This window comes from Pundamilia nyererei, unplaced genomic scaffold (assembly GCF_000239375.1).
Source record: "Pundamilia nyererei isolate P.nyererei 1_Seehausen unplaced genomic scaffold, PunNye1.0 scaffold00608, whole genome shotgun sequence".
Taxonomy (NCBI): domain Eukaryota; kingdom Metazoa; phylum Chordata; class Actinopteri; order Cichliformes; family Cichlidae; genus Pundamilia; species Pundamilia nyererei.
Window position 1 is genome coordinate 18,008 of NW_005188009.1, and position 15,182 is coordinate 33,189.

General features: G+C 40.1%; 2 protein-coding genes across 2 annotated transcripts in view; one reads left to right on the plus strand and one right to left on the minus strand.

The window, feature by feature from the left end:
• The window catches only part of LOC102200945 (probable E3 ubiquitin-protein ligase ARI8), a 6,593-nt gene extending 3,852 nt beyond the window's left edge, over positions 1-2,741 (minus strand). The window contains exons 1-2 of the mRNA XM_005754621.2: positions 2,564-2,741; positions 2,378-2,478 (exon numbers count right to left, since the gene is read on the minus strand). Coding sequence (XP_005754678.1) covers positions 2,378-2,478; positions 2,564-2,657 — 195 coding nt within the window. The 5' untranslated portion in view covers positions 2,658-2,741. The remainder of the gene's footprint in view (positions 1-2,377; positions 2,479-2,563) is intronic.
• Positions 1-15,182, plus strand: part of LOC102201228 (uncharacterized) — a 71,793-nt gene that overhangs the window by 16,309 nt on the left and 40,302 nt on the right. The window contains exons 13-17 of the mRNA XM_013907916.1: positions 6,684-6,786; positions 6,885-6,997; positions 10,997-11,067; positions 11,151-11,276; positions 11,555-11,650. Of these exons, the coding sequence (XP_013763370.1) occupies positions 6,684-6,786; positions 6,885-6,997; positions 10,997-11,067; positions 11,151-11,276; positions 11,555-11,650 (509 nt within the window). The remainder of the gene's footprint in view (positions 1-6,683; positions 6,787-6,884; positions 6,998-10,996; positions 11,068-11,150; positions 11,277-11,554; positions 11,651-15,182) is intronic.

Consider the following 15,182-nt stretch of genomic DNA (forward strand, 5'->3'; position numbering starts at 1 on the left):
GGAAACCTACCGGCGACATGGGTGTTTATGTTTTTCATTGCAAAAGAACTGTCTGAATGGTTAACTGAAGTTAACTTGGATAAATTATAGTTAAGGAGTATCACAGATAACGCCTACGTGAGCTGTGTGACTGTTCACCACTACACTGAAATAAGTAGGTTATTACTGAAATACACAAATTATATGTTAACCTCATTTATTTTCAGTTAAGTAAACTCTAAAAATTCTAACAGACAGCTGGTGCTTAGAATATAGTTGAATAACTATTAAAAACCAGATGATGTAATATTTCTGTCCAGGTTGCAGTCTTCATGATGAACACACTGTTGCAAACTTTGCTCCTCTCGGTGGAAATGCGCCTTCTCTTCTCTTTCTTTAAAACATTTTAAAAGTCAGTTTAATCTCAAAATTCACTGTTAAATCCAAAACACATCAGATAAAGAAAAGCGAATGGTTCAATCTAACACATGTGCCAGTGAACCATTAAACTTAAGTCAAACTATAGCAGTTCTGAAACGTAACTTTAACCTCAGCCAAACCGATTTGCTCAGTTGTAAATAAAACAGCGAAGTAAACGTGACCCGACAGACAGAACCTGAGTGAATGAAGTCCAGCGTTTAACCACTGAGAGCTAAAACTAAGGTGAGGTTTCAAAGCTGTGTGCCGGTGATTGGACATCAGCCGCTGATAAAACTATAAAGTGCTCTGTTGGGAAACAAATTCCAGCAGCTCTGCGCTCGGGGAAAAGCTATATTTACTTATCTTGTGCAGAAAAATGCGCCGACATTGTGTCATATCAGTCAAACTGTGACTATCACCAGGTAACGTGGGCGTGTTTCTTGAATTAGCAGCAGGAACGCTGGGGCTGTGAGCTCGGTGCACTCGGTCAGCTGACTGTTAGCAGAGCTAGTAACATCTCTGAAAACATCTGAGCACTTTTGCAAACATGTTCTATGTTGACAACCTGACCAGACATGTGAAGATTACGCCACGACATTTGCGGCTAAAAGACTATTAAAAGTGTAGTTGGTGACAGAAAAACAGGGTATTTTAAAACTTTACACCACCACCATTGCTGCCTGTGATCTGAAATGCATTCTGGGATACTTGGCTGCCCCAAGTCCACACAAGCAATTGATTATCTAGGATCGACTTCTTTACTTTGCTCGGCAACCAATCAAATGCTAGAGAAGCTGCAGTGGCAGTGTTAACCCCACCCACTTAGTTTGATGGGTGAGGCTGACAGATAAAATGATTTCAAGTTGAGACATGAAGGGGACAAAAGTGCCATAATGAATTAAATAAATAAATCATTAAATAATTAATTAAAACTGTCATTAATTAATTAAATGTGTCAATAATTAATTAATTAAATGTGTCGTAAATATTTATTTAATTAATTATTTCCAATTTTATTCAATTATTGCCACATTTAATTAATTATTTAATGGTGTATTTAATTAATTCATTATGGCAGTCCTGGCGTTCCATAACCTAACACTGACCATTAAAACCACAGCCACTGTGCACCAGTCACACACTGTTCTTTACTGTAAATCTATCACAGTACAGCAAGCTAACCTGTTTATCCTGAGCTAAACTGCAGATGATTCTCATGCAACCTTTAAATAACACAGTCTACCTCAGTTTGATTTACTGCATAATATGAAACAAAAAAACAACAACAACAACAACAACAAAAACCCCACAATATCATGTGTACAGGCCCATTATCTGATTTAACAGCACAAGGACTTAGGTGTAAGCTTTAAATTTATCAAATACCACTGAGCAGCCCTTACTTTTATATCTAACCTCTTATCTTCCTCTCCTGTCCTGTCTTTCTTAATTTTTTTCATTTAAATCAGCTCTCTTTTATTTCTCTCTGTGAAATACAGCAGCAGGACATTTTTACAAAATGCACACAGTATGTTTGCTGATGTTTGTGGAGCTGATAGAAACGCTGGATTTGTAATCACTTGCTTTTTTTTGTAAGTACGTCTTTGGTTAGTATTGAAATGTTTGTCAAGTCACAGCAGCAATGGGTCTGACAGATGAAGGGTGCGAAAAAAAATATTTGCGCCGGGACGCAATACTAATTTTACAAATGCTTGCAGCTTCACGTCATGCAGAAAAACTCGCCACGCACGTGGCAATAAACTTCATTAACACGGGGATAGATCAGGATCTGAAAGAAAATACTATATTGTTCTACAAATCGCGCAGGACAGCTGTTACAACGGGATAATACTTTTATATCAGTTATATATGTTGAAATTGGCAATAAGAGAGCAGATCGGGTTTTGTTAATGTGACGCTCCATCTTTTAAAATGGAGGCCTAATTATTTTCAAAATAATACTAACAAATGATCCTACCTCTTTCAACAACCTGAGACACCAGTTGGTGAGAGATGACGGGGTCACAACATGACCGCAGGACATCCGAGCTCTTGGAGACTTGAAACCCTCACACAGAACTACAAAAAAGAAAAGGTTTAATCACACACACACAAGAAGAATAACATTGAAATGGATCGAAAGATAACATTTTCAGCTACTTACAGTCAAATTCATCCTCTCCGTCTACAAGTTTAAGTGTAGAGTCCCGAGGATCGTAACATTTCTCTTTTTCAAATGCCGAATTTAGAAAGCTCATCTTTCGCTGTTTATCTATCTAACCTGCAAAGTAGGGTAACGACGAACAACCTTAGTGATAGACTAAATGTGTGAAACTTTCAATTTCATTTCAGCTTAGGTTTCACTTCAAGTCACGTGATTTTTCTATAAACTAGCGAGTCAGTGCCTATTGGCTAACAAGAAGTGCACCGGAAGAACCACCTCTTGATATAGGCGGGGTAATATCATATACATCAGCGGTCCCCAACCCCCGGGCCTCGGATCGGTACCGGTCCGTGAGTCGTTTGGTACCGGGCCGCGAGAGTTGAGGCTCAGGTGTGAAATGTAGGGTTTTCAGGGTTTTTATAGGTTTTCAGCGTTATTTTGTTATCGTTTTGATTGTTAACTCGGTTTTCCTGGGTCTTTTCACGTGTGTTATGAATAAATCTTCTTTTTTTCAGTACCGGTACTAGTTTTATTTTGTTGTATTTATCCACGACACCTTAAAGGCCGGTCCATGAAAATACTGTCGGGCATAAACCGGTCCGTGGCACAAAAAAGGTTGGAGACCGCTGATATACATCTTAAAACAACATAAAATGTATTATTCATTAATAAAACAAGCGGGAAATGCTGACAAACACAATGTGAATAATACAATTGCGATGACATGAAATAAATGACAGAAAATTCAACTCTTCTTACAACTTCTGCAAAAGTGATTTTGGATGTATTATTTATCTTTCATTTATGAGGAACAACAACTATATGTTGATAGTAGTATCACAAGTTAGTATGGCTAATAGAGTTGTATTAGCTGTTTTCTTTTGTTGTTGTTGTTGGGGTTTTTTTTTTTAGTAATTTGAATTCCTAAAAAACAAAGTAAAAGAAATCGTTTTGCTGCTCACAATTCTGCATCCAGCCACAGCATCCAACTGTCACTATTTCTCTAGGTGGCATGACCGGGATTTGTACTGAAAATCTGAGATGTACACTGTAAACAGAAATGGAGACAGCATATTTCCTTGTGGCACTCCGTTACTGCATCACCAAATCAGACAGAGCACTGCCCAGTCTCACATGGAGGCATGGCTGCCAGGTAATCAGTAATCCATCACGGATGTGTTTACTGACACTTCTTGTAGCTTCTCTGTCAGTAGCAGTGGCTGATCATATAAAAGGCACCTGCAGAATCAAATAAGGTAATTCTCACTGTACGGCTGTTACTATCCAGATGGGAGTAAGCTCTCTGCAGGTGATAGACGACTGCATCACCCACTCAAAGATTTGGCTATATGCAAACTTAATAGGATGAAGCAATGTGGTGTGAGAGCAGCTGGTTGATAGTTATTAAACTTTAACTGTGTTGACTTCTTCAGTACAGGAACCATACAGGGTATTTTTAATATGACTCAGAATCACAGATAGCTGGCTGTCAAACATCCTTAGAACTTTGGATCTGATGCCGTCAGCACAATTGGCATAAAGTTGAAAAGCTGGAAATATATTCAGTTAGACATGGCTAAAGTCAGGAACAATAGCCATAAAACACTAGAACACAACCAGATGTGGCAGATGGCTGCCTCTCCCTGGGCCTGGTTGGGGATAAGGGGAAGGAAGACAGCAGCTGTGTCTGTGTTTGTGTTTCTCATTTTATTTTGATAGCCTGTTGTCCTGCATGCATTATGTTTAGTTTTGTTTCCCCTGTCATTAGTCTGAATTAGTTCACCTGTGCCTTGTTTTCCTCACCTGTGTTCCATCTTCTAATTACCTTGTGTTTATTTAAATCTCCAGTTTCCTTGTATTCCTTGTCGTGTCATTGTCTCTCATTATATGTGTACCTGTGCAGTCAGTTACAGGGTTCACTTTAGTCGGAGTTCTCTGTGAATGTGTGTTTTGTTTTCCAAAGCTCCAGCAATAAAAGCTGTTAGCGTTTAGTTTCCATCTTGGTGTCTGCGAACTGCCAGCCACACATTAACACTTGACAGTAACTACTAATGAAATTCTAACACCGTCATCATCCAGGCCCAGTGATACTTGAGTTTCTCTTTCATTCTGTTACTGGCTTACAGTAATTCGCATGATGTTTGTGATGTCAGGTGGCCTTACTTATTTACCTTCTGTCTGCAGTTGCTGTTACCACAGCTGTGCTTATTGCCTAAACTTAATTTATAGGTAGATATAATTTGTTCTTCTGTAGAGTTTTGCGACTTTTCACAAAGTAGCTTTTTCTTCTTTATATAATATATAATTTATATAATATAAATATATTATATATAATATATAATATCCATCCATTCATTCATTCGCTTCCGTTTATTCTTTTTAGGGTCGCGGGGGGCGCTGGAGCCTTTCCAGCTGTCTTAGGGCGAGAGGCAGGGTACACCCTGGACAGGTCATAATATATAATATAATTTATATTATATACTTTTATAAGTCTTCCCGTGAAACAGAAAATATTTTGCAGTTATGTTTTAGTTTTCAAGGCAGATAGTCTGCAGTGTATTTGCAATCTGTTAGCCATTTCTTCAGTCCTGTCTTTTCATTTCTTGTGAGATTGTGAGATGTATGGATTTATAGAAACTACACACCTTTACTGGATATGAGAGAACCAAAAAAGAGGATTTTGGAAACCTTTTCAATTGTATAAATGCTATATTATAAATAGATATTTGCAATCTAATATTAACATCTTGTTAGATTGATAAAAGAAAGGTTTTGAACAGTTTGATCTATGTAATATTCTGTGTTAAAGCTTTTGTCATATGATATTTGCATTTATTTAGGTATACGTATTTGAAGCTTCAGTGTTTTAATGTGCTCATAGCCACTGTGTTTTACTTTTGTTGGTTTTTTCTCTGAGGAAAATTTTATATTAATATACATAATAGTATAAGTAATAAATAATATAAAAATAGTGCAATATCGATATTAATTTTAAACAACACATTCATATTTGGCAAAAAGAATTTTTGTGGTTATAGACGCTGGTGTTTCTGAAAACCATTGAATGCATCATATTAGTAGGTGGGGCTTCAAGCGAAAGGGAAACTTAACTTTTGTTGTTTCATTTCACAGGAGAGGCGTATGTGACCTCCAGCTTCTAACTATTCGTCGAAATATATTTAACTTCCACTTAAAAATAAGCTCATATTTATAGAGTCATTTGAATTACTCAACTACAAAAAACCCTCAATGAAAATTTACCAGGACTCTGTAGAGCTCACTTGTAAACAGAGGCGTTAGAAACGTATGTAGGAGTACGCGCGTGAGTCACTATTTTAATTAATCACCTTTAAAACCTTTACTAGAAACAGCTGTCGGGAGTCCTTCAAAGCACCTGTTCAACAAACTCGCAAATAAAAGTAAGTAAAACTTTGTTGATCTAGCACCTTTCAAGATATAAAATCACAGAGTGCTTCGTAAGATCCAACAATGGATACGAAAAAGAAAAACGACAGGAGTTAAAATAAAAGCGCATTTAACTGTTAACTTTGCCTGGAACGATATTTAAATTGGACAGCCTGCTGAAGGTTGACGGAATCTGTCCTGCTTTCTGTTCTAGTAATATCTGCAGCAAGCAGGGGTGAGTCAAGAGGGTGAAGGTTATTTTATTTTATACCCTAGTTTGGGCTGTTTACAAAATAAGGGGCTTTTGGACAAATGTTATATGCAGTTAAACTATTTAAATATTCCAATTTCTGAAATGGAAATCAATGAGTCGTTCATCTTTAAAGATCCGTATTTTTTCTCTTTTGAATATTTGTAATTTCTCAGTAATAAGTCAAATATTGTTTAAACAATTTATGCAATTTAATCAATGGAATAATCGATACTGTAGTCAATGTACTGTAAATCTATGTACTGTTCTGTAAATTTGTTGTTACCTAGGGTTTCACTATTCAGTGGAAGAGGATACATGATTCAAAATGGCTTTCCTCTATAGGTATCTTACTGATAAAATCTGGGGTAAGAGATCAACAGCTTTTAAACCAGTTGATTATCCACAGAAATGTAAGAGAAACAGTTATACAATTTAAATTGATCATGGATTATCTCCTTCTAGCCAACAAGTACCATGGGCTAGTAAACCAAGGAGGAACGTGTTACTTAAACAGTGTGCTGCAGGTGCTGTTCATGACAAAAGACTTTAGAGAAGCTGTGACAAGGTTTGTTACAGAGCTTAAAATATCAAATATTTGTCTATATTTAAAGTGAATAAACACTGCAGCGAACATGTATTACCATGTGACTTTGATTGCTGTAGGAACCCTGGAGCAAGTCAGTATATTGATCACCGTCTTAACACTTTGTTTGATAAACTAAAGGAAAATACAGCTTACACACATGAAATCAGTTCAAAGCTGGACATCAACCCAGGTACAGTAAACATTATCACACACTTACAGAATCTGTTTGGAAAACTGTGTCAGCTTACATGTTAAGTTGTAGTAGCGTAAAATGTAATGTAATTAACACCTGCTTTATATTTTTGTTGATGTTCACAGCATATATCTTGTCCACCCTGTCTGTATAATTAGAGATCTGTTGTGGTTAGTACTGTCTGAAGGCAAAGCTCATTTACAGAAGATGATTTGCTGTGGCACTTATAAAGATAAAAACATTTATATAATGTTTTGTGAAAATAAATTTTGTGAGAATAAAATACCAAGAAAAGGGGCATTAAGAAATAACTACATTTATTTATTTTATAACGAGTTACTCTTTATATCTTTAACCATACAAGCAATAGCAACAACATAAGTTGTTAAGGTTTTTTTTGTTTTTTAAATTTACAAATTTATAGTTAGTTTAAAAATTGCAAAAAATGTGACACAGAAAAAATTCTTTAAAACTTTTGGACATCAACCTCATTTAACCCTTACATACTGATATGTTTCATGTCTTGACAATATAATCAGGGTCAGTTTTGAATTCTTTCATAAGTGTTTGCACCAAATTTTAAACTAATCTATTTAGAAAAGATAAATAGGCTATTTATTAGTAAAGGGGGGTAGGTAATACTTAATCTTTCAGAGAACACAGTGTCCTTTTCCGGGTTGACAGCACTCTGTAGCATGTTTTTTCCTACCAAAAAAATCGCAATATCATTCTGCTGCTGATCTGTGGCTGGTCACAGGGGCCTAAGCAGAGGAACCCAGACCTCCCTCTCCTCAGCCACCTCCCCAGTTTACTCAGGGGAACACTGAGGCCTTCTCAGGATTGCTGGGGTATAAAATCTCACCAGTGAAGCTTGGTTCTAGACAAGCGTCTCCCCTGGTAGGACATGATTGGAACACCTTGCCCAGGAGGCTTTCTAGACAGATGCCCGTTCTATCTCAACTGGCTTGTTTTGGTTTGGAGGAGTAGTGGCTCTACTCTGTGCCTCTCTTGAATGACTGCACTCTTCACCCATCTCTATGAGAGAGCCCACCCCATATCTCCATGCAGTGTTGCAGAGGAATGTCGATCAAGCTAGCCCAACAACATCCAGAGCCTTATCTACAAATCTTGTCTACCCCAGGGGTCCTGCCACCAAGGATTTTTTTAAAACTAACTCACTGACCTCTGCCCCAGTGAAGGTTGAGTCATCCACCACATCCCTAGGCTCTTTGTGTTGGTAAGATTAAGGAGGTCCATGAAGTATTCCTTCCACCACCCAACTACAGTAGATCCTCAGTTGAAGTCAGCAGCCCCACGCGCACTATACACCTTTTAAGTAGAGCACCGCGTTCCCCTCCTGAGTTGCCTAACAGTTTGCCAGAATCCCTTTGAAGCAGTCTGAAAGTCGTTCAATTACCTCACCAAACTCCTCCTACACCTGAGTTCTTGCTTCAGCTACCACCAGAGCTGTGTTCTGCTTGGCCTGCAGATACCCATCAGCTGCCTCTGAAGTCCCACATGCTAGCCAAGCCCGATAGGGGGCGTTCTTTTTAAGCTCTGGTGGAGGTGTACGTTCTTGCATACCAGGGCTTCTGAAAAGCATTCCCATTGCACCCTCACTACACATTTAGGTGTGCCAGGTCTGGGCAGCATGGTGGCACGGTGGTTAGCACTGTTGCCGCACAGCAAGAAGGTCCTGAGCTCAATTCCACCATCAGGCCGGGGTCTTTCTGTGTGGAGTTTGCATGTTCTCCCCGTGTTTGCGTGGGTTCTCTCCGGGTACTCCGGCTTCCTCCCACCGTCCAAAGACATGCAGCTTGTGGGGATAGGTTAATTGGATAATCCAAATTGCCACTAGGTGTGAATGTGCGAGTGACTGTGAGTGTGAATGGTTGTCTGTCCTTGTGTGTTAGCCCTGCGACAGACTGGCGACCTGTCCAGGGTGTACCCTGCCTCTCGCCCTATGACAGCTGGGATAGGCTCCAGCGCCCCCCGCGACCCTGAAAGGGATAAGCGGAAGCGAATGGATGGATGGAGGTCTGTCCAGCATCTTCCCTCACCACCTGATGGAACTACTTAAATCTGAAACCCTATTTTCAAACATGTTTGAACAATAATGTTCTTTGAAGACTCCCTGTCATTGCCTAAGTGAGTATTGAAGTCCCATTAAGACAACTAGATGGAGCACCCTCGAGCTCTCCACCCATGGACTCTAAGAAGACTGGGTACTCTGAACTATTTGGGATATAAACGCCAAAACACAGACTTAACAATGTGGTGTATGCTGTACAGTGCAGCGAGGAATGCCCAGACCTCTACATTGGAGAAACCAAACAGCCACTTCACAAGCGCATGGCACAACATAGAAGAGCCACCTCCACAGGACAAGACTCAGCTGTCCATCTGCATCTTAAGGATAAAGGTCACTCTTTCGAGGATGCCAATGTTCACATTTTGGACAGAGAGGACAGATGGTTTGAAAGAGGAGTGAAAGAAGCCATCTATGTCCACTGTGAGCGACCATCTTTGAACAGAGGCGGTGGTTTACGACACCAACTCTCTGCCATCTATAATCCAGTTTTGAGATCCCTTCCCAGACGCCTTAACGCCCACTCACATCCTGGGCCATCTGATCTCAGGAATTCGCATGATAAGGTGGGGCCAGGTTTCACAATGAACTCACCCAAAACTCTGGCTGATTGGGACCCACACCCAGTTTCACACCTTGGCTCAGGCGATTAGAGGATCATCAGGGGGTCCTTTTGTCCCTCTGCGGGGGGAAACTCCCACTAGGTTTATATATCTCCACCATTTGACCTTAGAATTGAAGAAGCTTCTCGGATGAGAGGTGAAACGTCTTCAAGTAACTTAAAGAAGTCCAGACGCTTTTCTTTGCAAGCTCCTTTGACTACGATGACCTGGATGACTGAGAACCTTCACAGACACATTTGGGATATAAGTACAAATAACTGTTCTCAAATTCAGTTCTCGAACCCCATTCATACATTCCACCTCCCAATCACCAGCCTCGATTGCCATGCATCTGTCACTAGGGCCTCCGCCCTTGGCCACTGCCACACGCTGCACCTACCCCTCCTGCCCTACCTAAGACATTAAGCCATAACAGCAGCAATCATTGAAGTATCTGCATAAATGGCAGAGTAGAAGTACTCCTCACATCAAAAGAAGCTACGTAAGGCATTTCGGGTATATCCAACCAGGAGGCCCGGGGCAAACCCAGGACACACTTGAGAGACTTTATCTCTTGACCAGCTTTGGAATGTCTTGGTATCCTCTGGGAGGAACTGGAGGAGATGACTGGGGAAAGGGAGATCTGAGAATCTCTGTTTTGACTGCTGTCCGCACAACCTACACCTAAGCAGTAATAAATGGATGTTATTTGTTAAAATTATTATTATTATTATTATTATTATTATTATTGTAATATTTAATTAGACTATAGATCATTGTAGCATCCTTTGGTGTCTGAATGACCTTTTTCTCTGTGTGTATCATATATATGATCGCTCTTAAGCTGTGTTTTTCTTTTAGTTTCTTTTTTTTTTTTGGCTTTTTTAAATCTCACTGTTTTGAGATTTCCCCTATGATTATTTCTTGATAGTTTCCCCAGTATTCATTTATGTGAAACTCCTCATTTCCCCAATCTCATTATTTACATGTTATACTGAAGTATAAATAAAAATAATAATTTATAATGTTAAATAATATATTTTCATTTAAACCTTTATGCTGCAGTGCACATACAAGGTGTGCTGCTGAGTGCTTTGTGGAGATCCTAGATTCTAGAAGATTACCTAGATTTTAAATGCATGTATGAATGTGTCGAGTGAAAATATTGTTTTTGGAAAGCTACAGGGATTCTATGGCATTTGTTAAAATGTTCAAATCATCATTATCATGATCTTTTTAAGTACATGTTACATTGACAGATGTGTTATAGCATTTTTTTTTTCTTGAATACCTCCACTGCTCCAGTGTCCATACGAGGTGGCGCAGCTGAGTGCTTTGAGAAGATTCTGAGTCTAACTAGTCCTGAAGCCTCACAGGTAAAGACTGCAGTTTAGATATTACAAATATGTTAATTAAATTTACATATAAGCTAACAACCTTTGTGTGGTTGTCTTTTAAGATATTCCAGGGAGTGCTGACACACAGGAACAAGTGCTCTACATGTAGTACAGAGACAGGAACAGATGATCCATTTTGGACTCTACCTCTTCAACTGGTGCAATCTGACACCAGAGATTACAGTGTGGTGAGCACTGATATCTTGTCTACCTCTTTAATGCATTCAGACTTTGCTAGAATGTATTAGTTAGATATAACTAGTGTCATAATTAGTCTAACTTACATTTCAGCACATTTTGATTAGACATTTCACCATTTAAGTGAAACTCCATTTACATAAACATTTGCAAAAATTATGGGAAATGATTTATACATCAGTGGTAGCAGGTTTGGGTGGCGTAAATGACCTTCTCGTTTAATCTGTTAGTAAATTTCAGCAGCAATTGACATGAATATATTTTTCAGACAGATGCCGTTGCCAAATATTTCAGTCAATCAGATGCTGGTGGAGGAAACCAGCTATACTGTGACAGGTGTGCATGCAAAAGTGATGCTGCTATTGTAAGTTATCATTTTTATTATTCCTATATATATCCACATAGCAAAATTGGTATGGCCCAGATCTGGCCCACACATTGTGCTTACATATGGCCCACATACCGCAAAGAATGACAGCATTTTGGTGGCCCAGATCGGGTTTGCCAGAGGTGGCCAACACATGGGCCAGCACAAGGCCAGTTGCAGACACATTGGTGGTCCTGTGCTGGCCCATATGTGGATTACCTCTGGCAAACCTGATCTGGGCCACCAAAGGGCTGTCATTCTTTGCGGTATATGGGCCATGTATAAGTTGTGTGCAGCCACGGGCCATTTGCAGGCACACTGCTGGCCCTGTGCTGGCCCAGAACAGTTTCAGCTCTGGCCCCAGATGTCAGCCTAATGTGTACCTTAATCAAGCCATGTAATAACAACATGTGCCAGAACACAATAGTGCAAAAGTAAAATGACGAAATGGACTGATTGTTATATAGAGCTTTTAAAACTGCAAAGGTGGCATGGCGCTGTCACGCTAATGATAAAAAGCCAGCCCTTTTCCTTGGTGCCACCATGCCGTGATTCCAGCCACCATCAATGAGTCGGAGGCCCCCGGGAGAATTGGTGGGGGCGCGGGAGATGCTGTCGGTGAGTCGGGAACTCTTGCCTGGATGCTGAATCTCCTGGTAGCCAGGAGAATGCAATCCGCTTCTTCTGCGAGTGAGCGGTAATCCTTTGTGGCCAGCAGCGGGTAGTTGGCCAGGCCAGCTTGCACCAGCAATTGTCGGAGGAAGAGGTGAGTGAAGAGGAATCTGCCGTCATCCATTCCTAGCACGGACAGCATGCTCTCCATGAGCTCGAGAGTGGTACCATCACCCAGGCCCGAGAGAGAGAGGAATTTCTCTGCCCACTCTGTATCACAGATGAAGTAGCACCGCAGCAGCAGCGCCTTGAGAGTGGGGTATTTCCCTTGGGTGGGGGGATCCCGGAGGAGGGTCATCACACAGCGGGCAGACAGCTGATCCAGCGAAGCTACCACATGATGGTATTTCGTGTTGTCGGCTGAAACACCACAAAAAGCAAACTGAGCTTCGACGTGTACGAACCACGAAGGAGGGTCGTGAAGCCAAAAATCCGGCAGCTTAATCGCCACAGCAAAAATTAAAACCTACAACTCTGCTATCACTTCTCATATAAATGAAGACAGAAAACTAAACAGCAGTGGCATTTGTAGGATTACTGAAACTGAGCTAGCTGGTATATAATGATGTGCTATGTGATCGCTAGCGACACAGCTATGTTAGCATAACATAAACACTGAAGCTGGAGGATGAGTGCTTACTTTTTTCCACTCGATAAAAGTTAACGTGAGGGCTCCCGAAGGTTAGGGACAAATGCAATCGCATGGCAGGATGCTGTAAATGGACCAAACTTCAGTCAGGAGAACAACTGCAAGATGAGGTTAGTCATTAATATACTGCTGCATGGTTTGGGCTGTAGTTACATCGTAAGGTTTTAAAAACTGAGCTTTAAAATTAATAGCGATGATAAAAACTGAGAGAGGCTTGATCACTGACTTTTTTAGGGGCTTGTTTAGATCAAATAGAACAAGATACAAAGCATTAAAACATGTTAAAAACACAACAGCCTTAATAAAAAAAGAGTAGTTTGGACCCAGAAGCAGGGTTCATCACGTCATCACTTAAAGATTGGCTATCCCACCTGCTGTGAATGTTTTAATGCAGTACAGTTGTTATTATTATCACTTGTCACATCCTGTTTATGACAGTTAAAATAAATAACATTCATATAACAAATAAAATTGTCTTGTGTAAACTGTATATGGTGTTAAATAGGCCTATATGATTCTATCTCTCAGGTCAGTTCCTCTCGCACTCAACGATCCTTCTTCTATTGCACTTGGGGCTTGGTGCCCAATCTTGGGTGGGGGTGACGATATCTTCCCCCTGACCTGTCGTCCTGGCTCCCCCTTGCCGTAGCATGTGTGTTGAACCTCGTCAATCTCTAGCTGTGAGAGCAATCCCTTCTTCCGAATGTTGGAACACTGAGCTACTAATTGTTTCGCCATCAAAGCGGATGTTGGGTATCAAAGATTCCATTGGTTCCTCATCTTATTTATGTAACCCCTTTTGCCAGGGTTACTTGCGTAGTAGCATTCCAACAACGCCCTATTTTTGTCTCATGCCCACCGATGCCTTCTTGTTCCAGCAGCCCACTTCTCATAAGGGTGTCCTGGTTCCTCAACACCTGACACGGACCTTGTTGATCCGGGTGATGTCCGAGTCAGCATGACTTCATATTTATCTCTCTCGCTCATGTCTGCTGTAGGCTCGCTTAGCATGGGGGTCTAACTTTAGGACCCCTGGATACAGACACCCCAGGTGAGTGTGTGTGTGTGTGTGTGTATATGTGTATAGGAGTAGGACTCGATTAAAACAATTAATCTAATTAATTAGAGGCTTTGGAATTAATTAATCTAGATTAATCACATTTAATCGCACAAGAAAATTTGCCCCAAAGTGCAAATGTTTTTTTGGGTTTTTTTTTTAATTTAAAAGGGTTTTAGTGGGCGACAGAATCAAATAATAGACATGCATATTGTAAACTCAAGCTCTTTTAATTTATGGAAAAAAGCATTTAAACTGCAATTCAATCCAAAACAGAGAAAAAATAATATCCCTGGCCAAAATTGGGCAGACTTAAAAATAAAGTGCTGTTTAAGTACTTTAATTACGTTTTCAACATGGTATTGTCTTTAAATAATAATAATAAAACTTTGAACATGAAGTGCAGTTTTTCTTCTTATAAAAATAACGCAGAAGCATAAAAGGTTTTTTGACCAGCTTCACCTTCAAACTCTGAGTAACCTTAGCCAAAATTATTTTGTACATTAGGCTAAAATTGTGTGATCATCACAATGCCTCCATGTCCGTCTCTTTCAGCCAGTTACTTAGACAAACTAGCTTGTTCACATTTTCAGAGCTCAAGGCAGCTCACTTTTTTTGTTACTATGTGACCTGCAAGTAACAACAGTCTCTCAAATGGGACAGAAGTGGCAGAAGATATAACTTATCTGACATTATTCTGTCAAACTGTCACAACCCGCGTGTTTTATTTAAAACTATTAACTCTGTTCTTAGTGCACCACTGACTGTATCGAGCCTTCGTCTGCAGCCTGTGAAAATTTTTTACATTTTTTTTTATTGCGACTCCTACACCAGGGCTCAAATCTCTCCTTCTGCTCATGACCCCTCAGTCTCTGCTTCCTGCTCTGCTGTCTTTGACAGGGTTGAGTCGGTGACTCTGTCCTCTTTAAAGGAGACTCTTAGTCGTTTTAAGCCTGCAGGGTCTCCAAATGATGCTGTCCCTCCTCGACTCTTAAAAAAGGTGTTACCAACAGTTGGACCTTTGGTTCTTGAGCTGGTAAACCACAGTTTGGTGTCAGGTGTAGTCCCTAAAGATTTTAAACATGCTGTAGTCAGACCTCTGATTAAAAAAAACTGTTCTTGATCCTACAATTCTTGCAAATTACAGGCCT